Source organism: Narcine bancroftii, chromosome 5 (assembly GCF_036971445.1).
Source record: "Narcine bancroftii isolate sNarBan1 chromosome 5, sNarBan1.hap1, whole genome shotgun sequence".
Lineage (NCBI taxonomy): Eukaryota > Metazoa > Chordata > Chondrichthyes > Torpediniformes > Narcinidae > Narcine > Narcine bancroftii.
This window is the reverse complement of record NC_091473.1, coordinates 169,195,242-169,221,400: the sequence shown is the minus strand read 5'-3', so window position 1 is coordinate 169,221,400 and position 26,159 is coordinate 169,195,242. Positions and strand designations below refer to the sequence as shown.

The window sequence follows — 26,159 nt, the reverse complement described above, 5'->3', positions numbered from 1 at the left end:
ATTCTTTATAATTGTAGCTGATCACATGATTTGAGTACCCTGCTTTTTCTCCATATCCCTTGATCTCTTTGGCCTTAAAGAACCACATCCAACTCCCTTTGATGGTATTTAATGAATTGGCCTCAATTATTTTGTAATAGGGAGTTCCACAAACTCACAACTCCCTGAGTGAAGAAGTTTCTCCTTATCTCGCTTACTTCTGCTCCTCAAACTTTGACCCCTAGTTTTGAACTTAACAAACATCAGGAATATTTTTCTTGCATGTAACCTGTCAGAATTTTAGATGTTTCAGTGAGATTTCCTCTCATTCTTCTGGTTTCCAATGAGTTTAACCTGAGCTGACCGTGGGGTCAAAATAATTTTTAAGATTAATTAACAATACTGAAGAAAATATAAGTTTTATGAGTGTTAGAAAATTGCTTTAGAGTGCCATGTATGAGAAAGAGAGCATTAGATAAGATTATTTTGAAATTGAGAATTTCTGCATTGACAACTTTTAACTTTTTTTAAAAATCAAAATATATTCATAGCTCCTTTGCTGTTAAATTGGAATAAATTGGAAAATTCCCTTTTCCTTATCTAAAAGTAGTTGCAAGTCATTGTTCAGTGTAGTCAGAAGCAGATTTGGTAAAATGAGCTCTGGAAGCAAGAGAAAATTTTAATTGCTGTATGAATTTCATAGCTTTCAGCATCACTACTGATTTTATACTGATATCTGATAAATTATGAAGAATAAATTAAGCATGATTTAATTTTACATACAAGTGAACATATTTGGTTGTATAAACAATTAATGCTACAATGAGTTCCTTGAACAACCTCGTCTCATGAAAAATGGTGGTTGATAGAATGTTGCCACTTGAAATGAAACTTTTCATGCTATTTCAAAGCAGCTTTAAAAATTTGAACAAAAATGATTTAAATATCACAGCAGGCGAATTGTATGATGAAACATTGTCCAGCATTTCAATTTACTAAATTTAAATGCAATAAAATCTGATGCATGACCTAAAGTCCCTGTAACTGGCCAGACACCTGGGCCATTTGTGCTTCTTTTGTCCAAAGGAGATGGTCTGACGATTGTAATTCTCGGAGGAAGCACCTACTCACTTCCAGGTGCGCATCACTGGAACTTGGAAATTCAGTTATTTGTCACTTAACTGGGTGATGGTGCAGGCAGTGGTGGTGTTGGGGGAAACATGGGTGTGTAGTCCTCTCCCTGCCAGGATACATGTTTTGCTTCTTTGCATTTACAACCAATCAGAAAAATAATGCTCAGATTTTTACCTATTTCCATTAGGTGGAGTCTTTCTACACTTGTGTTTTCAGTGTTCCAGAAATAAGAGATCTCGAGTTCGTGGAGACCCAAGTCTTGGGCATGGCCCTCCTCAAACATTGCTATTTTTGACACTCTGCATGAAATAAGGTTGATGGAAATTGGGTGAAACTCAAACTGGTGCAAGTCCTGACATAGCCTGATGTGTCATGGATCCGCTATATATTATTTAATGAGTATAATGGACTGCCCCACTGCCCAGGCTCCCTGTCCATAGTTCATATTGACTTGCTGGTATTTTCCTGGGATGAGGGCCAGAGAAACCTGAGAAGCAGTCTATGCTCAGAGAAATGACCAGGTTTCAAGGCTTGATCCTGAGGTTCTGTCTCTAGAATGTCCTTAAAGATTCAGGGGTTTTGAGTTGTTTTAACTGTTCCTGTAAGACATTTAAAATATATTCAAAATGATTTAGATAAATAAGAAAACCATATTAAAGGACTTAATTGGACATTAAATTAACATTTATAAAGCCAAATAATGTAAATTCTATGGCATATAGCCAGCATTTTTCTCTATCCTAGCTGTAAGGCAATGCATTGATTAAACCACGTTGTCAGAGATCAAAAGACTAAATAAGAATGAAACAATAATAGAATCACGATGGAAACAATGTTTTCTCAGATGTCAGTCAACACATTGAAATATGTTTAAAATGATAATGCCTTCAATTTTATCAATGTTGTGCACTTAAGATCATTTGACATTTTTATTTAATAAAGCAGGTCTATTAAAGATAAATACAGCATATTTAATCAAAGACTTCTGTTAACACTACTGACATAACCGGAGTAGGTTTGAGGCAGATTAAATCAACATTTCACAGACTTGTGCACTAATGATAAACATACTGCATTTGCTTTGAATGAAAGCAGCAATTTAACTTGAGAAGTGCGTAATGACTTGGCACATTTAACCTTTTTTAATAATCTAAAGAAACTGATAATTCTGTCTATTGTGGTCAACATGATTTTGGATGTTACTTATTCATATTTTCTTATTGCATTTGTATCCTAGCAACTATCTCTGGAGGCAGCAGACTAGAATGAACAATAACTGTGCTTGTGCCTCCAGAAAGACCAACATGAATTTTTAGGAGGCGTCTCTAAATCCCCTCTATCTGTGGCTCTACAGTCCTGCTGTCTCCCATGTTCCTTGGTTACCAGAAAAAGTGGATGTTAAGATGAAGGTTCTATATACAGTGTTAACTTTACACCTTTATACAAATTCTTCTGGTAAATTCCAGAAATTGAACACTATATTTTTTTCAGGGTAAAAATGTTCCCTGATGTACCATACATTCATAACTTTTTACATTGCTCACTTGGTGACACTTTCTATTTTATTGTGTTCTTATCTTTGTTTCGATATCACCATTACCTTACAATTTTTCAATCAATAAGAATTTAGGGGTAAATTTTACATGACCTTCTCCTGCAACTTACACTTCCCCTGACCCACTTACAGTCAAATCAAAATTATATCGACAATGTTGACTTCAGATTGTTGCCTTTGTCTCTTGGCACCATTCAAAGTTCAGATTTATTGTCAGGGTATATACAATACTGAGATTTCTTTTGCTGTGGGGCAGGCAGAATTTCTGCCTGTATTGTATGTTGTTCAATAAACAGCAAACAAATAAGATTTTGCGTTTTCCTCAGGCAGATCAACGTTGTTTCTCCAACTTGCCTCTGAAAATAGAGGGCTGTGAGTTGCAGCTATTCTCAACAGGGGCCCAATGCCCTCCCCCTCCCCTGGAGGCCACAAGACATTCAAGTAAAGTGAAGTAAAATTAAAAGCCTCACATAACATAACAAATATTTTAATGTTTTTTTATCACGTAGTCGGTTAGAGAGAAGTATGGAGAAAGCACAACTTGACTGTTTCTCAGGGAAGGGGGCTGATAAACTTTGATCAATCCTGGGTGGGGGGAGAGGTTCTATAGCTGAAGAGAAGTTGATAATGGTTGAGTTAAAGCCTCAGAGATGCAAGTGTCTCCGCTCATTTTCTGGTCCTGTACAGCACTGACCGAATACTGCACTGCTGGAGCAATCATTCTTTTTCCGAGATGTTCATGAAGAGAGTTTCTGATTTCTCATAAATCGCACCACAGGATTGCTCAGAGGAACACAGGGAAGTTCTCCTCGGTGGTTTTGGAAATGCTTATTCCCCAACTAACGCTGCCACAGCTGAGACTCTCACCGAGATTCTGCTGCTCCTGGGCCCTGCGGTGCAGATTGGTGTACCCCATGTTATTGTGGAGAACTGACTTTAAATACTAACTCATTCACTTTAAAGCTGGAGGAACTCAATGGGCAAGGCAGCATCTGCGAAGGGAAATGAAGAGCCAATGTTTCGGGATCAGACCCTTCACCAACACTATATTTGCATCTTCTGCATCAAAATATGACCAATAAGTTCCAGATTCCTTCTCTGCATTTTCTTGTAACTCATGCTTTTGGGTTATCTTGAGGTTGGGGAACTTTGGAAATAAATGGAAGTCTTACTGTTAGTGCTAACGTGGGAATTTGCAGTCACTTATCTAGCACCTTTAATTGCTTTAAATTTGATTTGACTTTTTTCTTTTGCTTCTTTTCCTTCAGTGGTTACATTACTTGCTCTCGTCCATTGTATTCATTTTTATTTTGCTTCTGACGTTAATTGCTGAGTTTGCTTTGCATTCCTTTTGTTGGCTATGTGTAAGTTACCACAGCATTTGAAAGCCACATCCACACAAAAATGCTGTCAACTATTATTTTGCTAAATTATTAGCAAAATTGCAAGAAACAGATTGATTCAACCTTAATTTGAATGTTTCGTCAGTGCTTAATTTTCTCAAAAGCAATCCTGAAATAAAATTCAACCCTTCCCCCAAACTGAATGTTGGTTGAATTTTAGGATGTATACTATGTCTAGCAAACAAATCCAATTTAATGCTTCAATGCACATATCAGATGTTAGTCACATTAAAACTACAGACAGAAAATAATTTGTTCAAAAATGGAAGCTCAAGTCCAAATTTAATGGTTTATTAAGTTAAGTAATGATCATTAAAATTATAGGCAATCAATTCTGTGGAAAGCTACTTATTTACTGATTAATTTGGATCCTGCCTTTATTTTTCCCCATTTTGAGAATATAACATAAAAGGAATGCAGCTTTATATAGGGCTGAGAATGTGACAATACAACCTGAACATCAGCTCTCTTCCTGAAAAGCACAGGGATAATAGGCTGAATTAGAAATTGTGCTAAGACTTCTGTCTTGGTTTGGCAGAGAGCCCAAATGGCATATCTTGCTGCAAGGTCCTTATAATGAGGACTACTTTTCTCTACTGGCTTGCTGCACGTACACCTCCAAAGCATGCGCGTGCACACACACACACACACACACACACACACACACACACACACACACACACACACACACACACACACACACACACACACACACGCGTCTATTATTTATGACACTGCAGTATATTCTCTACTGACTGAGGAACAAAATAAACTAAGAAAGAACCAGGTGTAGACAATTGTCTCCTCATGCCTACTTCACAACATGCTATACTTAAACACCATCTTCCTGAAGTAATATCATAACCCTTGATTCCTTTAATATCCAAATATTGGTTGATCAGCATATCTGTGTGTTTTTACTACAATCACAGTGTCTACAGACTTCTGTGCTTCATTCTGTTGAACTCTGTCTAGAATATATTCAACAAATGACTCCCTATGACCCTCTTGGATGGGACATTTCAAAGACCTGATTCCCTGAATAGCTAATGCCTTATTTGGAGATTTTGTCGTCAGGTTTCAGATGTCATAGCTGGAGAAAACATCATCACTTCATTAACCTTGAGAAGCCCTGGAAAAAAACTTGTATTTTTTTTTAAAGAGATCACCTGTCGTTCTTCTCATGTAATCCCTCCTGGGGTAGGAGACCAGTATTCCAGTTATTGTATTACCTGGGCTCCAGTGACTGCTGTTATTATATTACCTGGGCCCCAAAGATTGCTGTTATTGTATGACCTGGACACCATTGACTGCTGTTATTGTATTACCTGGGCCCCATTGACTTCTGTTATTGTATTACCTGGGCCCCATTGACTTCTGTTATTGTATTACCTGGGCCCCATTGACTTCTGTTATTGTATTACCTGGGCCCCATTGACTTCTGTTATTGTATTACCTGGGCCCCATTGACTTCTGTTATTTTATTACATAATCCCCAGTGATTGCAGTAAGTTGATGGAATGAATTGCATCAGTGCCTTAAGGTTCATCAATATTTAGCTACTAGGAATTTGCAGTTTACGGAGATTTGATCAAAGAACAGTTCAATGGCAAACATTATTCCATAATTTGTACAATGTAAAATCTCATAGAATCAGGGTGAATCGTACAATTTTGAATTGACCTATTATCTTCTATAGACACAGCTAATTTTACATAATCTCTTACCTCAATGGTCCTTTTCTCCCCCTCACCAGTTTTCAGTGCTGCAATCTATCATGGAATAGGTTCCAAACACTTTACAGTACCACAGTCGAGCAAATCCCATTTATGAATCTGATTAAAAAGGAAAGACCGGGTGGCCTGCATTTAGAGTTTTTTTGACATACAGCATGGTAACAGTCATTTCTGGCCCATGAGCCCATGCTGTCGAATTACACTCAATTGACCCACAACCCTCATACATTTTGAAGGGTAGGAGGAAACTAGAGTATCTGGAGGAAGCCCACACAGACACAGGAGAACATACCTATTCTTGCATAGAGTGCTGAATTCGAACCTTGGTCGCTGGCACTGCTTCGCTAACCGTGTCACTATAAACTCTAAAATTCCCAATATGTCTTATAGTCAATGAAAATACTTTTGAAATATAATTGTTGTTGTAACGTTTCATCGGACTTCACCCAATGTTCTGACTGGGTTCCAACAATGAAATATTATACCTTACCTTACCTAGGGAACAGGAGGTTAATTACTGTATTAATCACCTCAGGTCAGGTAACTCAGTATAGATCTAGCATTGAACATAATATTACATTGCCTGCATGACAACGCTCTTCATTGCTCTTTATTTGCCAGCTTCCCTCTGCTCTAACGTTATGGGAAGTACATTGTAAGGTTTGCATTTTTTAGTTCCTTAATAAATTATTCAAACCTGATATTATTGCTCACTCAAACTTTTGAACACTAGAGAAAGTTAGACAGGGATCCTACCTACAGTTTTTTTTTTCAGGATTCCAGTCATTTCACCATCCAGTTTGTTCTTCAACCCTTCAATTATTTCATTCACATTCTCCTCCAAAGTCAGGTTTAAAATTGGAAGCTCTCCATGTACAGATGTGAATATTGTGGCAAATGCTAATTTTGTGTACAATAGCATTTAAAAAAAAATTCTTCCTTATTTTACAGATCCCGCAATAGTAAATGGAGTTTTCTGGTCTGAAGCTTTAAACAAAGTTTTTGTTGACAATTTTGAACGTGACCCTTCTCTAATATGGCAATACTTTGGAAGTGCCAATGGATTTTTCAGACAGTATCCAGGTATGAAAAAAATTACAAACGACTTTGTCTACAAAACAGCTATGTGGAATAAAAATACACGTAACTTTAGTCTTTGAACTTAAAAGAGGAGATCTACTACATTTTGAAACTCCAGAAAAATGACTTTAAAATCCAGTCTGTGATCTGCAGCTGTGTGAGGGACCCTCATCCACCACCATTGTCTCTCTCGCTTTCTCTTTCTCTCTCTCTCTCTGTTCCTCTCTCTCTCACCGCTACCCCTTTTGGGAACTTCCTTAAAAATGCAAGGTGTTACCAGTCAGGGTGCAAATAAATCAGGCCTGGGACCAGTATAAATGGCATATGGTAAATGTTGGGGCCTTCACTGATTTTATGCATGGTTCTGGAAACCTTGGTGAACAGTTATTGGGCAGTTGGTATTATATCTAAAATAATAATGACCACTACAAAAAAAAATCAAATATAATAATGCATCGGGGACATATTCAAAAGAAAATGAAAGTCAATCATCAAAGCAATCTGCTTCTTGTAAAAGACAGATTTTACTAATCAGAACATGTCGAAAGCCAATTTTAATTTCCAAGGTATTCACTTTCTTGAAGGCACAAGATGAATCCTCTCTCTTTTTCTTCTCTGGTTGGTTATGGAGAAGGTAGGAATCCAACACTGGTTCCAATTCAATCTCATTTTATGACAATTATCTTCTTTCTATTTCTGTATTTATTAACTGGGCCTTCAAAATGTAATATTCCTATCTTTCTGCATGCTCAAGGTTAATTCTTCATTGTATTCCAGTCAGTTGACAATGACTTGTACTCTTTAAAAAGATGAATCTCCTCCTCCAACCTTTTATATCTTGATAATGCTGAATCCCTTTATTCAATAACTGTAATTAATTTCTTTAGCAATTACTGTATATTTTGGTGTACAAGTTGAGTCATGATGTTACGAGCCCAGAGGACCCCAAAACCCAGCAGCAGTAGATATTCACCAAGACAAATGGTTACTTAAACAAAAGTTGCTTTTAATGATCTTTAAACATGAAAACAGAATCACACTTTAACTTATCACTATTATCTAATCTAACTTAACCCCCTTCTAATTCTAAGTGCACATGTATGTAATGTGAGTGTAAGTTCAGAAAAGTTCTTTGGTTCAAAGTCCAATCTCACTTCTCATTCCTCCAAGTTCACTGGTTGCAGGCAATTCTCATATTGTGCACAGAATTTAACATTTATAAAGTTCACAAGGCTTTGGTGCTTGAAAAGTAAATGGTTACTGCTCAGGAAGGTTCTTGTCAGTTTTCAGAGAGAGATTTGTTGTTCCTTTTATTTCCATCATCCACTTCAGTATCTTGCTGAAGAAAATTGCCCCATCAGGGTTCTCCAGATGATAACCTCTTTCTTTCAGGTCACCTCAGAGTTCCTTTTTGTTTCCCTTATTCCAAGTGAAACATTAGACAACCAGTCCTCTCCTCTTGCATGAATCACAAGGGTTTTGACCTGGCCATCTTCCAAAATGGGACATTCTACAAGCTTGCGAGTTTCTCCTGTTCCAGTTCCAGCTGTTTCTGCTGTAACACTGCAGAACTGATCTCTCTCTCTCTCTCTCTCTCTCTCTCTCTCTCTCTCTCTCTCTCTCTCTCTCTCTCTCTGTGACAGAGAGAAAACCTGTTTTGACCCTCTTTGCTTGCAAAACCACATGACCGTCCTAGAACAAGAAGTTCTCTTCCAGACAATCTGCAGCTCCAGCAAGATCTTTGATCTGTTACTTTTGTGAACAACAATCCATTAATGAAGTCTCTTGAGCACTCTTCAAAAGCTCTTGCAAAAACTCTGAGGCCCCGATATATCCAGCATGGGGCAGAGTCCCAGTATTTCAAATAAGATCCGCCCTAAAGTGTTTGCATGTAACCCATTCCAATAAATATTTCATAATTTATCTCCCAAAAACACATCCATATACTCTGTCACAGTGAAACCCTAAAAAATATCTCAAATTGAGTGGGGGGGTTGCCGACTTATATGTCAGATATACTTTTGAGTCCTTAAATTCACTGAAAAAATGCCAGATTGACATCAATTCAGCATATAAATTGATGCTGGAAGCACCTCCCCACCTCCAGTGCCGCCACTCCTCAACATCTCCCCACTGCTGGCTGCCATCATAACCACTCCTACCTGGAATCCTGAGGTCGTTGTTGCCACTCACTCCTGTTCAACCAGGGAGCTCGATGTCGGCACTCCAGCACCATGGGCCATCACCACTGCTGCCTGATAGGGTGAGGTTTATGCTCCAATTTGGAGCATTATGTTGCTGCTCCAGCTCTGGAGGTCATTGCCATTGCTGTCTGGTAGGCAGAGGTTTTTTTTTAACTTATTTTATTTACAGCTTTGTTATTTGTGATTTGGGTGGTTAAACATTTTTTGAGGTTGATCCTGGGAGACTTGGAGAGCCCAAAAAATGAGGGTCAACTTATATGCCAGATATACCATAAATTCCTTAAAATTAGGCTAAAAAATTAATTAATTAATTGCAATTAATTCTCCATTCTTGTCAACTGCTCTCTGATCTTTTTGTTATTTTCAAAACTAAAGAATCATCAGATTCATTTTTATTTCCAAGTACAAAATTAAAATACTTTTGGGCACTGTTTTCTGGAATATCCAATCTTTTCAACATTTTGTAATCTGAAGGCAGTTGCACCATGTTGTCAGATTTGTTTCCAGACATTTCTTTCATTCCTGCCCTTGATTTAGATTCACAGGAATAATCACCAGTAGTATTTGCAGCATCTTCTAAAGATTATTTTTCATCCATTTTTGATGAAAACAATTTATTCTTTATTGATTTAGATACTCGATTTATTTTCATCAGTAAGACTTCCTAAAAACTGTCTATATTCTTTTGAAGGTTTTTGATTGTTATCAAGGCATTCAGAAAGGTTGGTCTTGAACAGTTGTTTCAATGGTTTGTTGAGGTTGACAACAGATATCATATTGACACTTATTGACTGCTTCTGAACGATATCACTCTTTCACACTCTCTCTCACACTAAGTTATTTATTTGTTCTGTTATGAGCCCAGAGGACCCCAAAACACAACAGCAATAGATATTCACCAAGACAAATGGTGACTTAAACATGAAAACAGAATCACACTTTAACTTATCACCATTAACTCAACTAACCTAACTTAACCCCCTTCTAATTAAGCACACGTGTCTGTAATGTGTGTGTAAGTTTAGGAAAGTTCTTTAATTCACAGAATTTAGCATTTATAAAGTTCATCAGGCTTTGGTGGTTGAAAGTTAAATCGTTACCGCTCAGAAAGGTTCTTGTTGGTTTTCAGAAAGAGATTTGTTGTTCCAGGATATCCATAACTGATGTACATTTTAAATCAGCCACTTCAGTGTCTTGCTGACGAAACCTGCCCCCTCAGGGTTCTCCAGATGATAACCTCCTTCTTTCAGATCACCTCAGAGTTCCTTTTCATTTTGCTTATTCCAAGTGAAATATTAGTCAGCCAGTCCTCTCCTCTTGTATGAACCACAAGGGCTTTAACCAGGCTTGCCAGCTTGTCCTGTTCTAGTCCCAGCTGCTGCTGAACTGTGGAACTGCAGAATTGAATTATTACCCCCTCTCTCTCTCTCTCTCTCTCTCTCTCTCTCTCTCTCTCTCCCTCTTTCTCTCTCTCTCTCATACACACACACACACACACACACACACACACACACACACACACACACTCACTCACTCACTCACTCACTCACTCACTCACTCACTCACTCACTCACTCACTCACTCACTCACTCACACTCACTCACTCACAGCCTGGTTGACTCTCTCTGCTTGCAAAACCACAAGACCCCCTTAGAACAGCAAACTGCACTCAGACATCTGCGTCTCCAGACCTAATCCTCTGAGTTCTTTCATCTGTTGCTTTTCAAAACAACAATCTATTAATGAAGTCCCTTGGGCACTCTTCAAAGTTTTTGCAAAGACACTCAGAGCCAGGCCTGTCTGGCTTGAGCAGGACTCGAGTATTTTAAACGAGATGTGTTTTGAAGTGTTTGTATGTGGCCTACACTAAAAGCCTGCCACAATTTATCTCCTTTAAAACATATCTATATGCAATACAAAATGCAACGTAATCTGTCACAGTTCCACAGTTCCGGTATATGAACCTTCCTTGGATATGATCAATGATCCACATCACTTTGATGCGGAATGTTTCTTTTATGCACAGACATAGTCTTCTGTTTGTATATGGGTAGAAGATCACAAAAAATCATCACTGTGTTTTACAGCAACCTCTAACCCTGAAACCATGTTATTTTTCAACAACATTTTTTTGTCCTATGGTTTTCAATAGAATCTTTGTCTTCTTTCCTTCAAGATTAAACTTTTTTTTTTATAAGCTCCACAGTGCAAAATGACAGAGTGATTCCTGGGTCAACAAATGCATGTGTACATACTGTTGCATTCCCATCCCTGGTCTTAACTATTGAGAGTTTGCAGTTATCTGCATTGGCCCCAGTAAGGTCACTTGTCAAAACTGAAGCTTTAGCACTGCTTTCAATTGCATCTCTCCTCATCGATTGTTCCTTTTCTGTATCCTTCTTTTCCTTGAAGACATGCAGCATTTTGGGATGCTTTTGACTATCATGGCTGAGTCGCTTTTTGCAGTCTTTGCTGATGTGTCCTTTACACAGACATCCAAAGCACACTCTATTTTCCTTCAAAAAAGCAACTATTCTTCTTCTTATCCATCTATGCACACTTTCCCAAATCATACTTATCCCTGTGATACACACGAAGAATATGGGGCTCCAAGTGGAGCCCCGCCTAACTGCCCTGTGCACTGCAATTCATCCTGCAGTGCTGCGCAGCCGTTCAGCCGGCTGCAGTAGTGGTGATCAGGCCTGCGGCGTTGCGCGGCTATTCGGCCAGCTGCGCAAGCGGTTATTAGGACTGCGGCATTGCTTGGCTGTTTGGCTAGCTGCTTGGGTCCGATTTGGCCCACTATGTTACATGCCCACTCGGCCCGAAGATTGCACAGGGAGTTGTCATCTGACAGAAATAAATCAAAAAATTCTTAATTCAGAGGAAAATCTAATGGATCCAGAGACTTAGAAAGGACATTGTTACAAATTTAAGCCTAATATTTGGGTATAAGGGCTCCAAATTTGCAACAAAAAAGCATATTTATGTCTCAAACTATATGTGATTTTTTTTCCATCAGGATACAACTTTGAATTTCTGCATGCCACTTTGGCGTATCCAAAGATATATCAGATTTCCAAGTAACTGCAATACATTTCCTCACCAGTGCTAATGTTAAAATGACAAATTCCAATTGATATATTGATAATTTTAATTTAGATCTTGGTTCTTCAATATTCCCGAATAAAAATAATGTCAATAGTCCAGAATTTCTTTTACTTAATTAGTTTTGCTTCAATATGTCTTCTATTGACTAACAAGCTAATAGTCCAAAGTTTCTTCAACTATAAATAGTCTATTTTATTGACTAATGAATCAATAATCCAGATTTTCTTTGACTTAATTATTGTGATAATTCCCCTTTATGCTTGAGAATATGTAGTTACATATTGACTCATTCATGCTAAAGTCTGTTCCAATAGCACTGAGTTTTTCCACTGTTTATTTGCACTCTAAACAGTAAACTATACTTAAACAATTATTAAGCAGGAAATAAGATATTAATACATTCAAAATTACATGGCCAAATGGTCAAATTGACTAGATTGGCTCTCTATTCTTGATTCTAATAGCACAAAAAACAATTCAAAACTAAACTTTGTTTCTCTAAGATAGTCGAATTCACAGCTTTTGACCTTGACTGTTAGACTGTAACTGTAGAAACACTAGGAATGTCAGCAATCTTTTGCAGACTGCTAGAATCTTCTAGCTGCTAGAAACCAGCAAAAATAGGGTTACAGGTGATTTTAACACTTACAGCTGGAAAAATACATGATGCCTGGAGGCCTTTCAACTTCATGCTTAGAAAATGGAGGAGCAGATTACTGTGAAATTTAAAGCAATGAATTAAAGCCTGCCAATGGGATGTAGTGCCACAGAAGATAAATGACCTCACAAAACCAATAAATGCATTCTCCAAAACAATATCCAGCCATCTTCACATGAGCCCTACTGAATCACACCTCCATCACATCTCTCAACAATTTCTATCAGTCATACATAGCATACCTATACTCCAATACTCTCACACACACCATATTGCTGAAAAGCCTCACAGCCATGTTTCTCAGCTCACACAGACAATTGGCTGCTCAACCCATCTAGTGCAAGCAAGATCCAATGTCCTCCTGACACATTTCCTTCTCTATTGCCAGAAGGCATCACCCGGATCTAACTAGAGGGTTCCCTTCCATAGCTTTAACCTCCACTAAGGAGGTACTGCTACTCAAGTGATTCAAAGTGTTAGCTGAGAGAAATCAAGATGATGACATCCTTTTGTCTAATCATCTCCCATGTTGCACACTCTCAGGTGAAATAAATGACAAAAGCAACCAGGAGAAGCAGGCAGAGAGATGTCAGGAAGGCACCGATAATGAAAATAATTTACCAGCCATGTTAAATGAAAAAGAAAGTGCATCACTTACAGAATAGCAAAGGTAATGATATATTGGGGACATGAGCGACTTGTAGGCAATTTGCCAATGATCATCGTTACACCTGGGCACTTGGATGAGGACTTTGAAGGACACAGAACTAGGCTTATGTGTTTGCACAGTGAAATGAATTGTGATATCTGCTTGAGTTTCAAAGTGCATGAAAGTGTACAGCAGGAACATGTCATTGAGTTTGACAGAGAGCACGGACCCAACCATCATCAAGGATCTGAGTCTCATGTTCTATATTGAATCTAGGCATTTTTTTGCAGCATGTTGTATCACAGGATTCAGCAGCCTTTCCTCTGTTAAACGCCCAGAATTTCTGCACTGGCAACGTGGGAGAGTGTCAGTGGCACCGTAGAGCATGTTATTCTGTTGTTGAAAAACATTATTCACCCTCCCACATCTAACTTTCTGCCTGTCCCCTCGTTGTTGCTTTTCAGCCTAGACTTGACACTCACACCGAGGTGGTGCAATCTTTAGCCATGTCTTCTTGGCTGAGAAATGGATGAGATTGTCATCCAAGGGCACCTGCAGTCTCCTTGATTAGAGATTGGCAGCAGATAATATGCAGTTAGTTGGATCATTAACAGGTAAAGACACATGAAAATGGCAAAGGCACCAATGGAATACACCAAGGTTGTAATAAATTTCTGTTTGCAGTGTGACATAAATATGCTTATATATTTGTAACACTTATTGGTTTTGCATTCATGTGTGATGAAGTGAATATTTTGATGGTCAGTGACTAAGGGTGACTCATGATTTTTGCTTTCTCTGTGGATAGTTATAGATAAAGAGGCTTGCTCTTCTTGTAGCAGAAGAGCAATTTTTTTCTTCAGTAGATCAGAGTTGCTGACGCATTATTCCGGGTCAGTGGAAGTGGAGCACAAATCTACTCGTCTTTTTTCAGAATCTCAGCTGACAGCCATTCCAACAGAGACCTCAGTGAGGGCTCACAACTGCCAAGGTTGCGGCTGCTCACGTTGAGAATGTATAACGTAAATCCACCTTCTATGCCAGCGCTCATCTCCAAGGGCATCGATAGTCTTCTCTGAGCTCCAGCCACAGAGGTGGCAGATGGTTGAAGGACACAATCAGGACAATTCAAGACATGTTCTCCAGAACATATCTGCTTTCTGTCTTCCATGTGTGATGTCTTTAGGCTGGACAATGTTTTTGCTCCAAGGTGCCAGTTAAGGCTCAGAATCTGTGAATCTGTCCCCAATTTTCCCGATTGTAACGCATAACTTCTACAACTGGGCCTTCTCGTTGCGATGTAGGAGGGTCCAACATCTATTATAATGCCTCTTGCAAGAAATATTACATAAATTCCTTACTGTGTTTTTGATTGCACCTACAGTTATTTCAGTTTATGGAGTTCAGGATAGATCTTCTACTTTGAGCAGTGACAATTTAATGATGGTGCAATGCCCATCAAATTTTCCCATCACTCTGTCACACCTTTCATTTTCATTGTCCTGTCAAGAAGAATGATGTGAGAATCTTCTCTGCTTTTTCTCCATGCAGTGCGCTTATTCATCTAATTTCTGATTCTGCCAGCCCTGACGTGATGCAGTTGTGTTTCAAGCACCCTTTTCAACTTGGCTTTTCTTCGTGGAGAAATTAAGTTCTATTGCAGGAGTTAAAGTGACATTCCCTTCTGAAATACTTGGCTTAGCTTGTAACTTAACCAAATACCTCAACTGACACACAAGGCTTTGAGGTTAACAAGGGCACTGTGGATTTTGGATGCTTCTGGCAGTTACTATATGATTAAGTTTTCAAGTTTTTTTGATTACACTTCATGTCAAAACAAGTGTCAAATACTGCTTACAAATTTACAAATAAAACTAATCAATGAAAAGGTAGATCAAATACACATGGACCCATCATATGGAAATAGAGTACATGAATAACATTCTGTGGTCCTGTTGTTTGTAATGAAGTTACAAGGGAGAACGCTTCCATTTGCTCACAAGAAGCTGTATTCATTCAGTTAATTTTAATCCTACTTGCCTGGCTGGAAACCATAGCCATGAGGTTGCATGCCTAGTGAACTGTTGCTTGAGATCAAAGATAACTCACTTCAACTCTAGTTTTGTGGATTCCCACATGGCTATTGAAGCCAAAGTTAAAGCCACGGACTTTTCTAGAGATGGGGCAGGTGAGGTGATGGTAGCTGGTTTGTGAGGTGGTATAGACTTTTGCCACTGACACCGAGCTGATGAGAATTGTTTTGAGTTTCTCAATAGAATCTCTTCTTAAAATTATGGAAGGTAACTGTAAAATGTACGTGTGACCGTGCTTTTAAAGAGTTCTAGAACAGCATCGGATGTCCCCCAAAGTTCCTCAACATGATTATCCAACTGCACGAAAACCAACAAGGTCGGGTCAGATACAGCAATGAGCTCTCTGAACCCTTCTCCATTAACAATGGCGTGAAGCAAGGCTGTGTTCTCGCACCAACCCTCTTTTCAATCTTCTTCAGCATGATGCTGAACCAAGCCATGAAAGACCCCAACAATGAAGACGCTGTTTACATCCGGTACCGCACGGATGGCAGTCTCTTCAATCTGAGGCGCCTGCAAGCTCACACCAAGACACAAGAGAAACTTGTCCGTGAACTACTCTTTGCAGATGATGCCGCTTTAGTTGCCCATTCAGAGCCAGCTCTTCAGCGCTTGACGTCCTGCTTTGCGGAAACTGCCAAAATGTTTGGCCTGGAAGTCAGCCTGAAGAAAACTGAGGTCCTCCATCAGCCAGCTCCCCACCATGACTACCAGCCCCCCCACATCTCCATCGGGCACACAAAACTCAAAACGGTCAACCAGTTTACCTATCTCGGCTGCACCATTTCATCAGATGCAAGGATCGACAATGAGATAGACAACAGACTCGCCAAGGCAAATAGCGCCTTTGGAAGACTACACAAAAGAGTCTGGAAAAACAACCAACTGAAAAACCTCACAAAGATAAGCGTATACAGAGCCGTTGTCATACCCACACTCCTGTTCGGCTCCGAATCATGGGTCCTCTACCGGCACCACCTACGGCTCCTAGAACGCTTCCACCAGCGTTGTCTCCGCTCCATCCTCAACATCCATTGGAGCGCTCACACCCCTAACGTCGAGGTACTCGAGATGGCAGAGGTCGACAGCATCGAGTCCACGCTGCTGAAGATCCAGCTGCGCTGGATGGGTCACGTCTCCAGAATGGAAGACCATCGCCTTCCCAAGATCGTATTATATGGCGAGCTCTCCACTGGCCACCGTGACAGAGGTGCACCAAAGAAAAGGTACAAGGACTGCCTAAAGAAATCTCTTGGTGCCTGCCACATTGACCACCGCCAGTGGGCTGATAACGCCTCAAACCGTGCATCTTGGCGCCTCACAGTTTGGCGGGCAGCAGCCTCCTTTGAAGAAGACCGCAGAGCCCACCTCACTGACAAAAGGCAAAGGAGTAAAAACCCAACACCCAACCCCAACCAACCAATTTTCCCTTGCAACCGCTGCAATCGTGTCTGCCTGTCCCGCATCGGACTGGTCAGCCACAAACGAGCCTGCAGCTGACGTGGACTTTTTACCCCCTCCATAAATCTTCATCCGCGAAGCCAATCCAAAGAAGAAAAAAAGAAGAGAACAGGGGAAGAAAATCTGCGGCCTTGAAGGAAGTAGTATATTGATTTTTTTTTAACTTGATGAGCTCTGTTTAAATAATTTTTCTTATGGTTCCTTATCTTCACTGAATTCTTAAGTTCTCCAGGTTAATGGTGCATGCTAGCAAGATATAAGGAGCTCATTTGTTTGATTTTGGAAAGCAGCCAGCAGCATTAATGTATGATCATGATATTATTCCTTTGTTGTCTTTATGCCAAATGAAATTGTAAAATTTGTGAGAAAATTGCATATTTATCATTTTACGTGATACAAGCCAACATATGTTGACTGATTTTTCTTGCATTTTTACTGAATCACATCACTTTGTTAAACTACCTGTTTCATTGGAACTAGGAATAAAATGGGAGCCGGACGAAAATGGAGTCATTGCTTTTGACTGTAGAAACCGCAAATGGTAGGTAATAGTTTACAGCCATTGCTTGTTTTCTAAAATCCTTTTGAAGACTTCATGTTATAGCATTTGCTTTTTGTTATTTTCAGGTACATTCAGGCAGCCACTTCACCCAAAGATGTTATAATTTTAGTTGATGTCAGTGGAAGTATGAAAGGGCTTCGTATGACAATAGCCAAGCAAACTGTCTCTTCCATCCTTGACACTCTTGGAGATGATGATTTTTTCAATATTATTGCAGTAAGTATTTTGTCGAATGCAAAATATTTGAGATTGGGCAATCACACATGAGAAACTGCAGATTCTGGAATCTAGAGAGAAAATCTATCTACTGGAGGAGAGGACCTCAACAGATAGGGCAGTATCAGTGGGAGGGAAAGAATGATTGACCCTTTGGGTTAGTCCCCTTTAACAAGACTGCCTTGATGAAAGGTTCTGACCTGAAGCATCAACTGTCCTCAAGCCCAAAATGATGGCCATGCTTTGCTTTATAAAGGACACTGCTTGACCAGCTAAGTTTCTCCAGCATTGTGTTTTTACTTCAACCACAGTGTCTGCAGACCTTTGTGTTTTACTTCTTACTTTTACCCCTACCCACACCCAAAGCTATCAGAATACTTTGAATGTCTCTGTAGTCTTTAGTCATCATTAACATTTACAAAATATTCAAGAACATTAATCATGCTTTTGAAGAGCTAAAAATGATTACTTAAAATGCTAAAACTATTTTAAGTAATTAACAACATATGTCAAGGTTGAGAATAAATGTTTTTCGATTAATTGAATTAAATGTGTAATATACCTGACCTCTTTCCTTCGGAGCCGTTCCTCTCCATTGAAATGACTGGTCCCTTTGCCCATATTTCTCACTGTTGGGAAACTGCAGGATTCCAACAGTGGAGTGTCAGTGGCAAAGACCTCTCAGAAAATTTGGGACTTCTGTGTCCCTGCAAGTGGCCCTCAGAAGGGATTGTCAGTTTGGTCCATTCGTTCAGCACAACATTCACACACTGACTGAATGCCTGGCAAGTTAAATGAGAATGAAAGGCTTTACTGGAACCCTGGTGCAGCAAGATAAAGAGTTACAATTTTGGTCCTCTCAGCAAAGTCTCTAACACGTTTCCTTGAGCTGCCTTAAATTGTTTTGGAACGCAAAAAAGTAATAAGTGTTAATAAAAATTAAAATAGTTATCTAGAGGCATAAGATCGAAGGGTCAGGAATTTTTTTTTAACCGAAATGAATCATCCAAACATTGAAATAGCTTCAAAACCTAATGTTTTATATCATTCTATTTTAAAAATGATTGCAATGACTAAATAAAAGACGTTCTTTAAATTGGATTGGTTTGAATTGTCCATTAATGGATCCAGAAAGAATTAATCTGACATGGATATCACTTATCAGCAGAAGTTTAAAAAAAGTGGATTTCATAATATCATTATAAAATAATGGTGGGATATTTGCCTGGAAGTCCTTAAACTCTAAGAAAGAAACTAGTTGGAGTACCAGCGCTAGATTTCTCAGTTCAGCATTCCATCGTGCACAAAGGGCAAGATGTCAGGCATAGTTCAGATTTAGGTGATTTTGCAAGGGTTAACTGAGGGAGCACCAGAAAATGGTGATTGGGGCAAGCATCAGGTCTTTGACCTAATAGGTGGGGGAAGGGATAGGGATGAGTCATGAGAGTGGGAATGGTATTGGAGAACGAGGCATGCTGCATTAGAAACGTTAACAGGATGACATTGAGTGAGGGGGTTGGAGAAATCATTTGGCGTCAGGATATCAATAGTAGCAAAATCTGAGAGGATGGGTGAGACCAAACACCAAGCAAAATTCTTGAAAACTGTCTCTTATACAGTTGGATTCTTGAGCAGATGATGTCAGGCTTGGACCTTTTGGTGTGTTGGTGCAGTCCTAACCCTAACCCTAACCCTAACCCTAACCCTCTTAAGAGAGTGCTGGACAAGTCGCACTCCTCTCTTTACAATGATTCTTTAGTGCAAATACTCCTTCTTGCACATATTTGGCATCTGCCATTTGACATCACTGAGCCTGTCCAGTGGCCTCCATGTAAATATGCTCCAATTCACTGAGGACCAGGAACAAATTTTACAGATTGCAACCTCAGCATAAGGGACCCAGTTATGTTTAATGACTCGATTTGCATTTCAACCTGTTCATGTATTTGACTAAAAAATGGCGCTGAAAGGGAGAATTCTATTTCAGCTGAATATGAAAGATTCTGGACGAGGGAAGGAACATCAAGATTTCAGTGTAATTACCCTTTGCAGTCATAATGTGATAAATTTAAAATCTTGTTCCATTTGAGAAGATGAAAATTAGCAATGATTGTAACATGTGAAGGTTGACAAAAAAAACCATGAAATATGGCTTAACACATTTATAATTACAAACACTGTTAATTTAATTACAGTATGTTTTTCATATGGACTATTTTAATTGGAGTAGTCAAGTAAGATATTAAATGGAGAATCATTTTTTTGTCAAGATAATTTGTATTACATTTTCTTCCTCAGTACAATGAAGAGCTTCATTACGTGGAACCTTGCTTAAATAACACCTTAGTACAAGCAGACAGAAACAACAAAGAGGTAAGTTGATAAATATGATTCATTTTTGTCTTGGTGCAAGTTTTACCAAGTGAAATAATTCTTCCTTTCAGATTTGGCATACAATAGGCATGTCCTGAAAGTACAGACTGATTTGGATAATGTTCTCAGGTTAGCGTTGGTTTATTTTAAAGACACAGAAATGCCAAGTTTATTATCATCTGATTGCACAAGTACAACCTGACAAAACAGCAATCTCCATTTGACAGTGCAAAACATGTAGACGCAGAATCAGACAAAACACCACACAAACAACAACACATATGCAGGACAAGTATTCCTAGATACAAATAAATGAATAAATATTATTTTGTGAATATGTCAGTCTCTGATTGTCAGTGTGAGCAGTTCCTTTGGTCATCAGCGTTCTCACTGTCCGTGGGAAGAAGCTGTTCCTCATCCTGGTGGTGCTGGCACTGATACTCCTATATCTCTTTCCTGACAGCAGCAGTTGAAAGATGTTGTATGTAGTGTGGCAGGGGTCCTCAATGATTTTGCGCACTCTCTTCAGACGACAATCCTATTAGATCACATCAATAGGGTGGGGGGGGGGGGAAGACTCCAGTGATCCTCTTTGCCACTCTTATGGTCCTATGGATTGACTTCCGCTCCATTTTTCTGCAGCAACTGTACCACACTGTGATAGAGCCAGTCAGGATGTTCTCGATAGAGCTCCTGTAGAAGGTTAACATAATGGTGGCCATTAACTGTTGCACTTCCCTGACAAGTGAGAAGATGTTGTGTGTCCACTAATTAAGTGGCCTACAAGCAACTCCACTACAGGGTTATTGATGTGTAGTGGTGTATGGTCATTCCTGGTCCTCCTGAGGTCCTCGATCATCTTATTTGTTTAGTCCAAATTGACACTCAGGTTGTTACTCTTGCTCCATATCACGAGATTTTCCACCTCTTCTCTGTCGTGCAACTCATCGTTGTTGCTGATGAGGCGGACGACTGTTGTGTCATCTGCATATTTAATTATACTGTTGGAGCTGGATCTGGTGATGCAGTTATGGGGTCAGCAGCGTGAACAGGAACGGGCTGAGAAAACAACTCAGCGTGATGGTGCTCAACATTCTGCTACAAACCTGGGCAGACTGTGCTTTCTCTGTTAGGAAGTCCAAAATCCAGTTACAAAGAGGAGTGTGGAGTTCCAGTGAAGACAGCTTCTCAATCAGCCTCTGAGTAATGATTGTATGAAAGGCCGAGCTGAAGTCGATGAACAGCAGCCTGGCATATGAGGCATCGTTCTCCAGGTAGGTCAGGACAGAGTGGAGAGTTAAGGCAATAGTATCATCTGTGGAACAGTTTCTTCTATAGGCAAATTGAAATGGGTCCAGTGTCTCTGGGAGGTGGATATGTCCATGGCGGGGGGGGGTAAAGATGTATAACTGACATTTAGGGCCTGCGACCTTGGGCGCTGTGAGATGTGTGGAGTTCCTCCAGCATTTATGTGCTTGCTACAATCCGCAGACTTTCTTGTTTGACTTTGACTTTGAGTACTTTAGAGATGAAGAAGGAACAGTGTGGTATTGACAGTAATTGTGCGATACTATTTTATATATAATTCAATCTATTATTCCTTGAGGTAAATATTAATTTAAAACTTATCAAAATATTACAGGAGATATTAGTTACAAAGCTTGTTTCTGATTTACAACTAAGACAATAAAATATGACTAATGGTGGTGTTCCAGCCTTCAATAACTGACCATACTTATGGATGATTAATTAATTGTGCACTGATTATTCTAATAGAATGGAAATTACATAAATATGAATGTAATATGAAACAATTAAAATTACTCTCTACAAGTATGTAATTTCTAAATAGGTACATTAGCAATAGTTTGCATGTTGTTCATGATGTTTCAACACACATCATTTATTTTAATCATATGGAAAGTTGTGTAATTTAATTGAAAGATGAAGGACATTCGATAGAAGCAGAGCCCTGTGGATGCTGGGAATCTGAAGTTAATTTATGCATATTTTTGTTGGTGTGTTTTACATAGATCTGTTACTACAGTAAGCAAGGATTTCAGTGCATCTGCACCTCGTTCTTACATATATGACAATAAACTCTTGTCATCACTTAAATAGTCATTAAAATCAGAGGAGAGGGAATAAGTTACAGGGCTACAAGGAAATAAGGGGGGGGGGTGAATAAAATTAGTAGGATTGCTCAGAAGGGAGCTGGCTTGGACGCAGTGTGTTATAACAAGGAACAATAAAGGAAGAAATAGTTGTAGCCAGAGCAAATGAAAATGAACTCGTGTAGAGTCTGAAATTATGTGATAAGTCAAAATTTAAAGAGATGCTCCATGCATTTACATTTAGATGAGGAGATTGAGTTTAGAAGGGAAAGTAAATCGGCATTAGCTTTCCCAAGTGTTGAAGAGACAACATTCTGAGCAGTAAACACAATATACTAATTTGAACTTGCAGCCAAATTGTTTTACGATGAATGGGTGTTGGGACAGTGGAGAGAAGGGAAGTGAGAAGCGGTAAAAGGGCACTTCTAAAATGAAGAACTGGAAATATTCACCTGGCTAGGTAGCATCTGCACAGGTTGAAACAGTTAATGTTTCAGTTTGATAACCTTTCATTAGAACTGAACTTTTCTTGTAAATATTCAAAAGGAGCAATGTAAAGAGTAGAATTGCTTAGAACTATAGAACATTACAGGACAGAAACAGGCCCCTTCGACCCTTCTAGACAGTGCTGAACCATTTTTCTGCCTGGTCTCATTGACCTGCTTCCAGTCCATATCCCTTCATACCCCTCCAATCCATGTACCTGTCTAAATTATTCTTAAATGTTAAAATTGAGCCTGCATTCACCACTTTAGCTGGCAGATCATTCCACACTCCCACCACTCTTTGTGAAGAAGGACCCCCTTATGTTCTCCCTAAACTTTTACCCTTTCATCTTTAACCTATGTCCTTTGGTTTGTATCTCACCTACCCTCAATGGAAAAAGCCTATCTACATTTACTCTGTCTATCCCTCTCATAATTACATCCCAGTAAATCATCTCTGAACTCTTTCAATCTTCTTGACATCTTTCCTGTATTTAGGTGACCAACACTACACGCAATACTTCAAAATTAGCCTCACCGATGTCTTGTACAACTTTACCATAACACCCCAACTCCTACACTCAATAGTTTGAATTATGAAGGCCAATATGCTAAAAGTTCCCTTTAGACCCTGTGCACTTGTGGGTCCACTTTCAAGGAATTATGTATCTGTATTCCCAGATGCCTCTGTTCTGTTGCAGTCCTGAGTGTCTACCATTTATCGTGTAAAGTATGTCTTTTCCTGGTTTGTTCTTCCAAAATGCAATATTTCACACTTGTCTGCATTAAATTTCATCTGCCATTCTTCAGCCCATTTTTCTAGATAATCCAGATCCCTCTGCAAGTTTAGAAAATATTCTTCACTGTCCACAACACCTCCAATCTTAGTGTCATCTGCAAACTTACTGATCCAATTTACCAAGTTATCATCTAGATCATTGATACAGAAGACAAACAACAATGGTCCCAGTGCTGATCCCTGAGGCACACCACAAGTCACAGGCCTCCAGTCTGAGAAGCAATCTCTGGGTTCTCCCATCCAGCCATTGTTGAATCCCGTTCACTATTTCTCCATGAATACTTGAGGGTCTGAACCTTCCTAACTAACCTCCCATGGGGAACCTTGTCAAAGGACTTAATAAAGTCCATGTAGATAACATCCACAACCTTTCATTCATCAACTTTCCTGGTAACCTGCTTGAAAAACTCTATAAAATTGGTTAAGCATAACTACCACACACACAAAGCCATCCCTAATCATTTCCTGGCTATCCAAATACTTGTATATCCAATCTCTTAGAACACCTTGCAATAATTTACCTACTACTGATGTCAGGTTCACTGGCCTATAATTTCCAGGGTTACATTTGGAGCTTTTTTTTTAACTAATGTAACAATGTGAGCTACCCTCCAATCCACCGGCCCCACACCTGTGGCTAAGGACATTTTAAATATTTTTGCCATAGCCCCTGCGATTTCTACACTAGTCTCCCTCAAGCTCCATGAGAATATCTTGTCAGGGCCTGGTGATTTATCCACCCTTATTTGCTTTAAGATGGCAAGCACCTCCTCATCTTTAATCTCTATAGGTTTCATCATCTCACTAGTCTTCAAGATTCGAGATTCTGTAGTTGCACTAGGCCTGCAGTGAGCAAAAGAACCACAAGAGTTGAAAGTGAGTTGAACCAACTGATTTTAATAGAACTCTCGCATGCGTTTAAATTCCTCAGAAACCGATAAATCTTGCGACTCCAGGGACCTTTATGACATCAGCCACCAGGCTGTGGGCTTGCCCTGTACCCGGAGGTCTCCCAGTAAGATCTGCTGCAGACTTGCCTGTGATTCTATGACCCAGTTTGCCAGTTGCGTGGGCGAGTCTCCACATGACCCCACCCCCAGAATCAGAGTTAGGAGGTGTGGAGTCCACGGCCAACAACTCTTTAGTCCATTTGAGTGGCCGACCCCATTGGTGTAGGGGTGCCACAGTCACAGGGTGTTCCAGGTCTAGGTGCGCCGGCTGGAGGTGATCAGTGGTGAAGGTCTCCTCATGGCCGCTCACGTTGAGGATGCACATGGTTCCATTCCGACATGCCTCCTTGTACGGGCCCTCGTACAGCCACTGGAGTGGAGTCCAGTGCATTCCCCTGTGAATGAAAATGTAGTTGCAGTCCCGGAGTTCTTTGGGGACAAAGGAAGGTGTCGGACCATGGTTCTGGATATGTTCTGCCATGTTTTAACTTCCCAAAATGCATCACTTGGCACTTGTGGATGTTAAATTCCATTTGCCATTGCTTGGCTCACTTTCCCAGTTGATATAGATTTAAATATTACGGGAGCACCTTTGCATGTACGGGTATCCATAAGTTGTGCATTTGTAACCCAGTAATGACCATGCCACCTTAAAATCTTTCACTTCCATGTTTATTCAATATGGAAAAAGAACTTGGATTTCCATACTTTATCCTCAGAATATATGGCAATGTTTCAAGTCCATTGAATTGGAATCAATGGATATTTATTGTGCCATCAAGGAACTAATGTAGCAAGACAAAGACCATAATTGTCCACAGAAATATCACAAGCAACAAATTAGACAATTAATCACCATTATTGGAGCTGTTTTTGAAGGAAGGTTGCTTGAAAAAGATTAACAAGGATGTCTCTATCTGCCTAAAGGTAGTCAAAAGTTAAAGAATTTCATGTATGTTACATTCTAAAAAATGTAGTATTACATGACAATAATGGAGCCTTTCAGTCCCCACTGAACTTTTGTATCCACATTATAAAAACTCCACCATTGTAAATCAATCGCTCTTGCTGTGTGTTGTTGGGATGTGGCTTCACTGTCAAGTGTGCCATGTTATTCCCCTCAGCCATACTTTGTGCCCAATCTTCATGCCTCCACAGTTTTCTAATTTCTGATCTTAGGCCAAAAATCTATTAAAATGAGCATCCCATTAAATAATTTTAAAGGTTTTGGCCATCTTTGAGCCTATTGATTATATTAAACAATATTTGACTCTTGTTATCACCAGCATTGGGATCTTCAGTGATGGTAATACTTTTGATTCTCTAGGTGAGGTGGTTAGACCATTGTTTTTTTGAGATGGTTGTTGTCTGATTCTCATGGTATGTGAATGTTAATTTCCATTACCAAATGTTGTTCAGATCCTCACGATTAGAGGCATGGGTGACTTCATTCTGAGGACGGTGAATGGAATCATACATTTTACAATAATCACTTCAGCTGTTGCGATGAAAGGTAAATCCTCTTGATGAAGCATTTTATAAACTTTGGACAAACTCTGAAGAACCCCTGAAGTCATATCCTGCAGCTGCATGCATT

The 26,159-nt window shown here is 39.4% G+C and overlaps 1 protein-coding gene and 1 long non-coding RNA gene across 23 annotated transcripts in view; one reads left to right on the top strand and one right to left on the bottom strand.

Moving 5' to 3' along the window:
• cacna2d3a (calcium channel, voltage-dependent, alpha 2/delta subunit 3a) overlaps positions 1-26,159 on the top strand; it is a 732,424-nt gene that overhangs the window by 247,182 nt on the left and 459,083 nt on the right. For 21 of the 22 annotated variants that reach the window (XR_011358017.1, XR_011358016.1, XR_011358018.1 and 18 more), the window contains 4 exons: positions 6,759-6,890; positions 17,544-17,604; positions 17,691-17,841; positions 20,140-20,214. Coding sequence is in view for 18 of the 22 variants with exons in the window: in XM_069939674.1 (XP_069795775.1) it covers positions 6,759-6,890; positions 17,544-17,604; positions 17,691-17,841; positions 20,140-20,214 (419 nt within the window). In the remaining 4 variants the exon portion in view is untranslated. Of the gene's footprint in view, positions 1-6,758; positions 6,891-13,409; positions 13,531-17,543; positions 17,605-17,690; positions 17,842-20,139; positions 20,215-26,159 lie in introns of those variants that run through there. The other variant, XM_069939687.1, reaches the window with a different exon arrangement.
• Positions 475-24,487, bottom strand: LOC138764172 (uncharacterized). The gene is made up of 3 exons (XR_011358033.1): positions 24,380-24,487; positions 5,799-5,906; positions 475-1,712 (listed from the first exon to the last, which is right to left on the bottom strand). It is a non-coding gene; the product is annotated as an uncharacterized lncRNA (long non-coding RNA).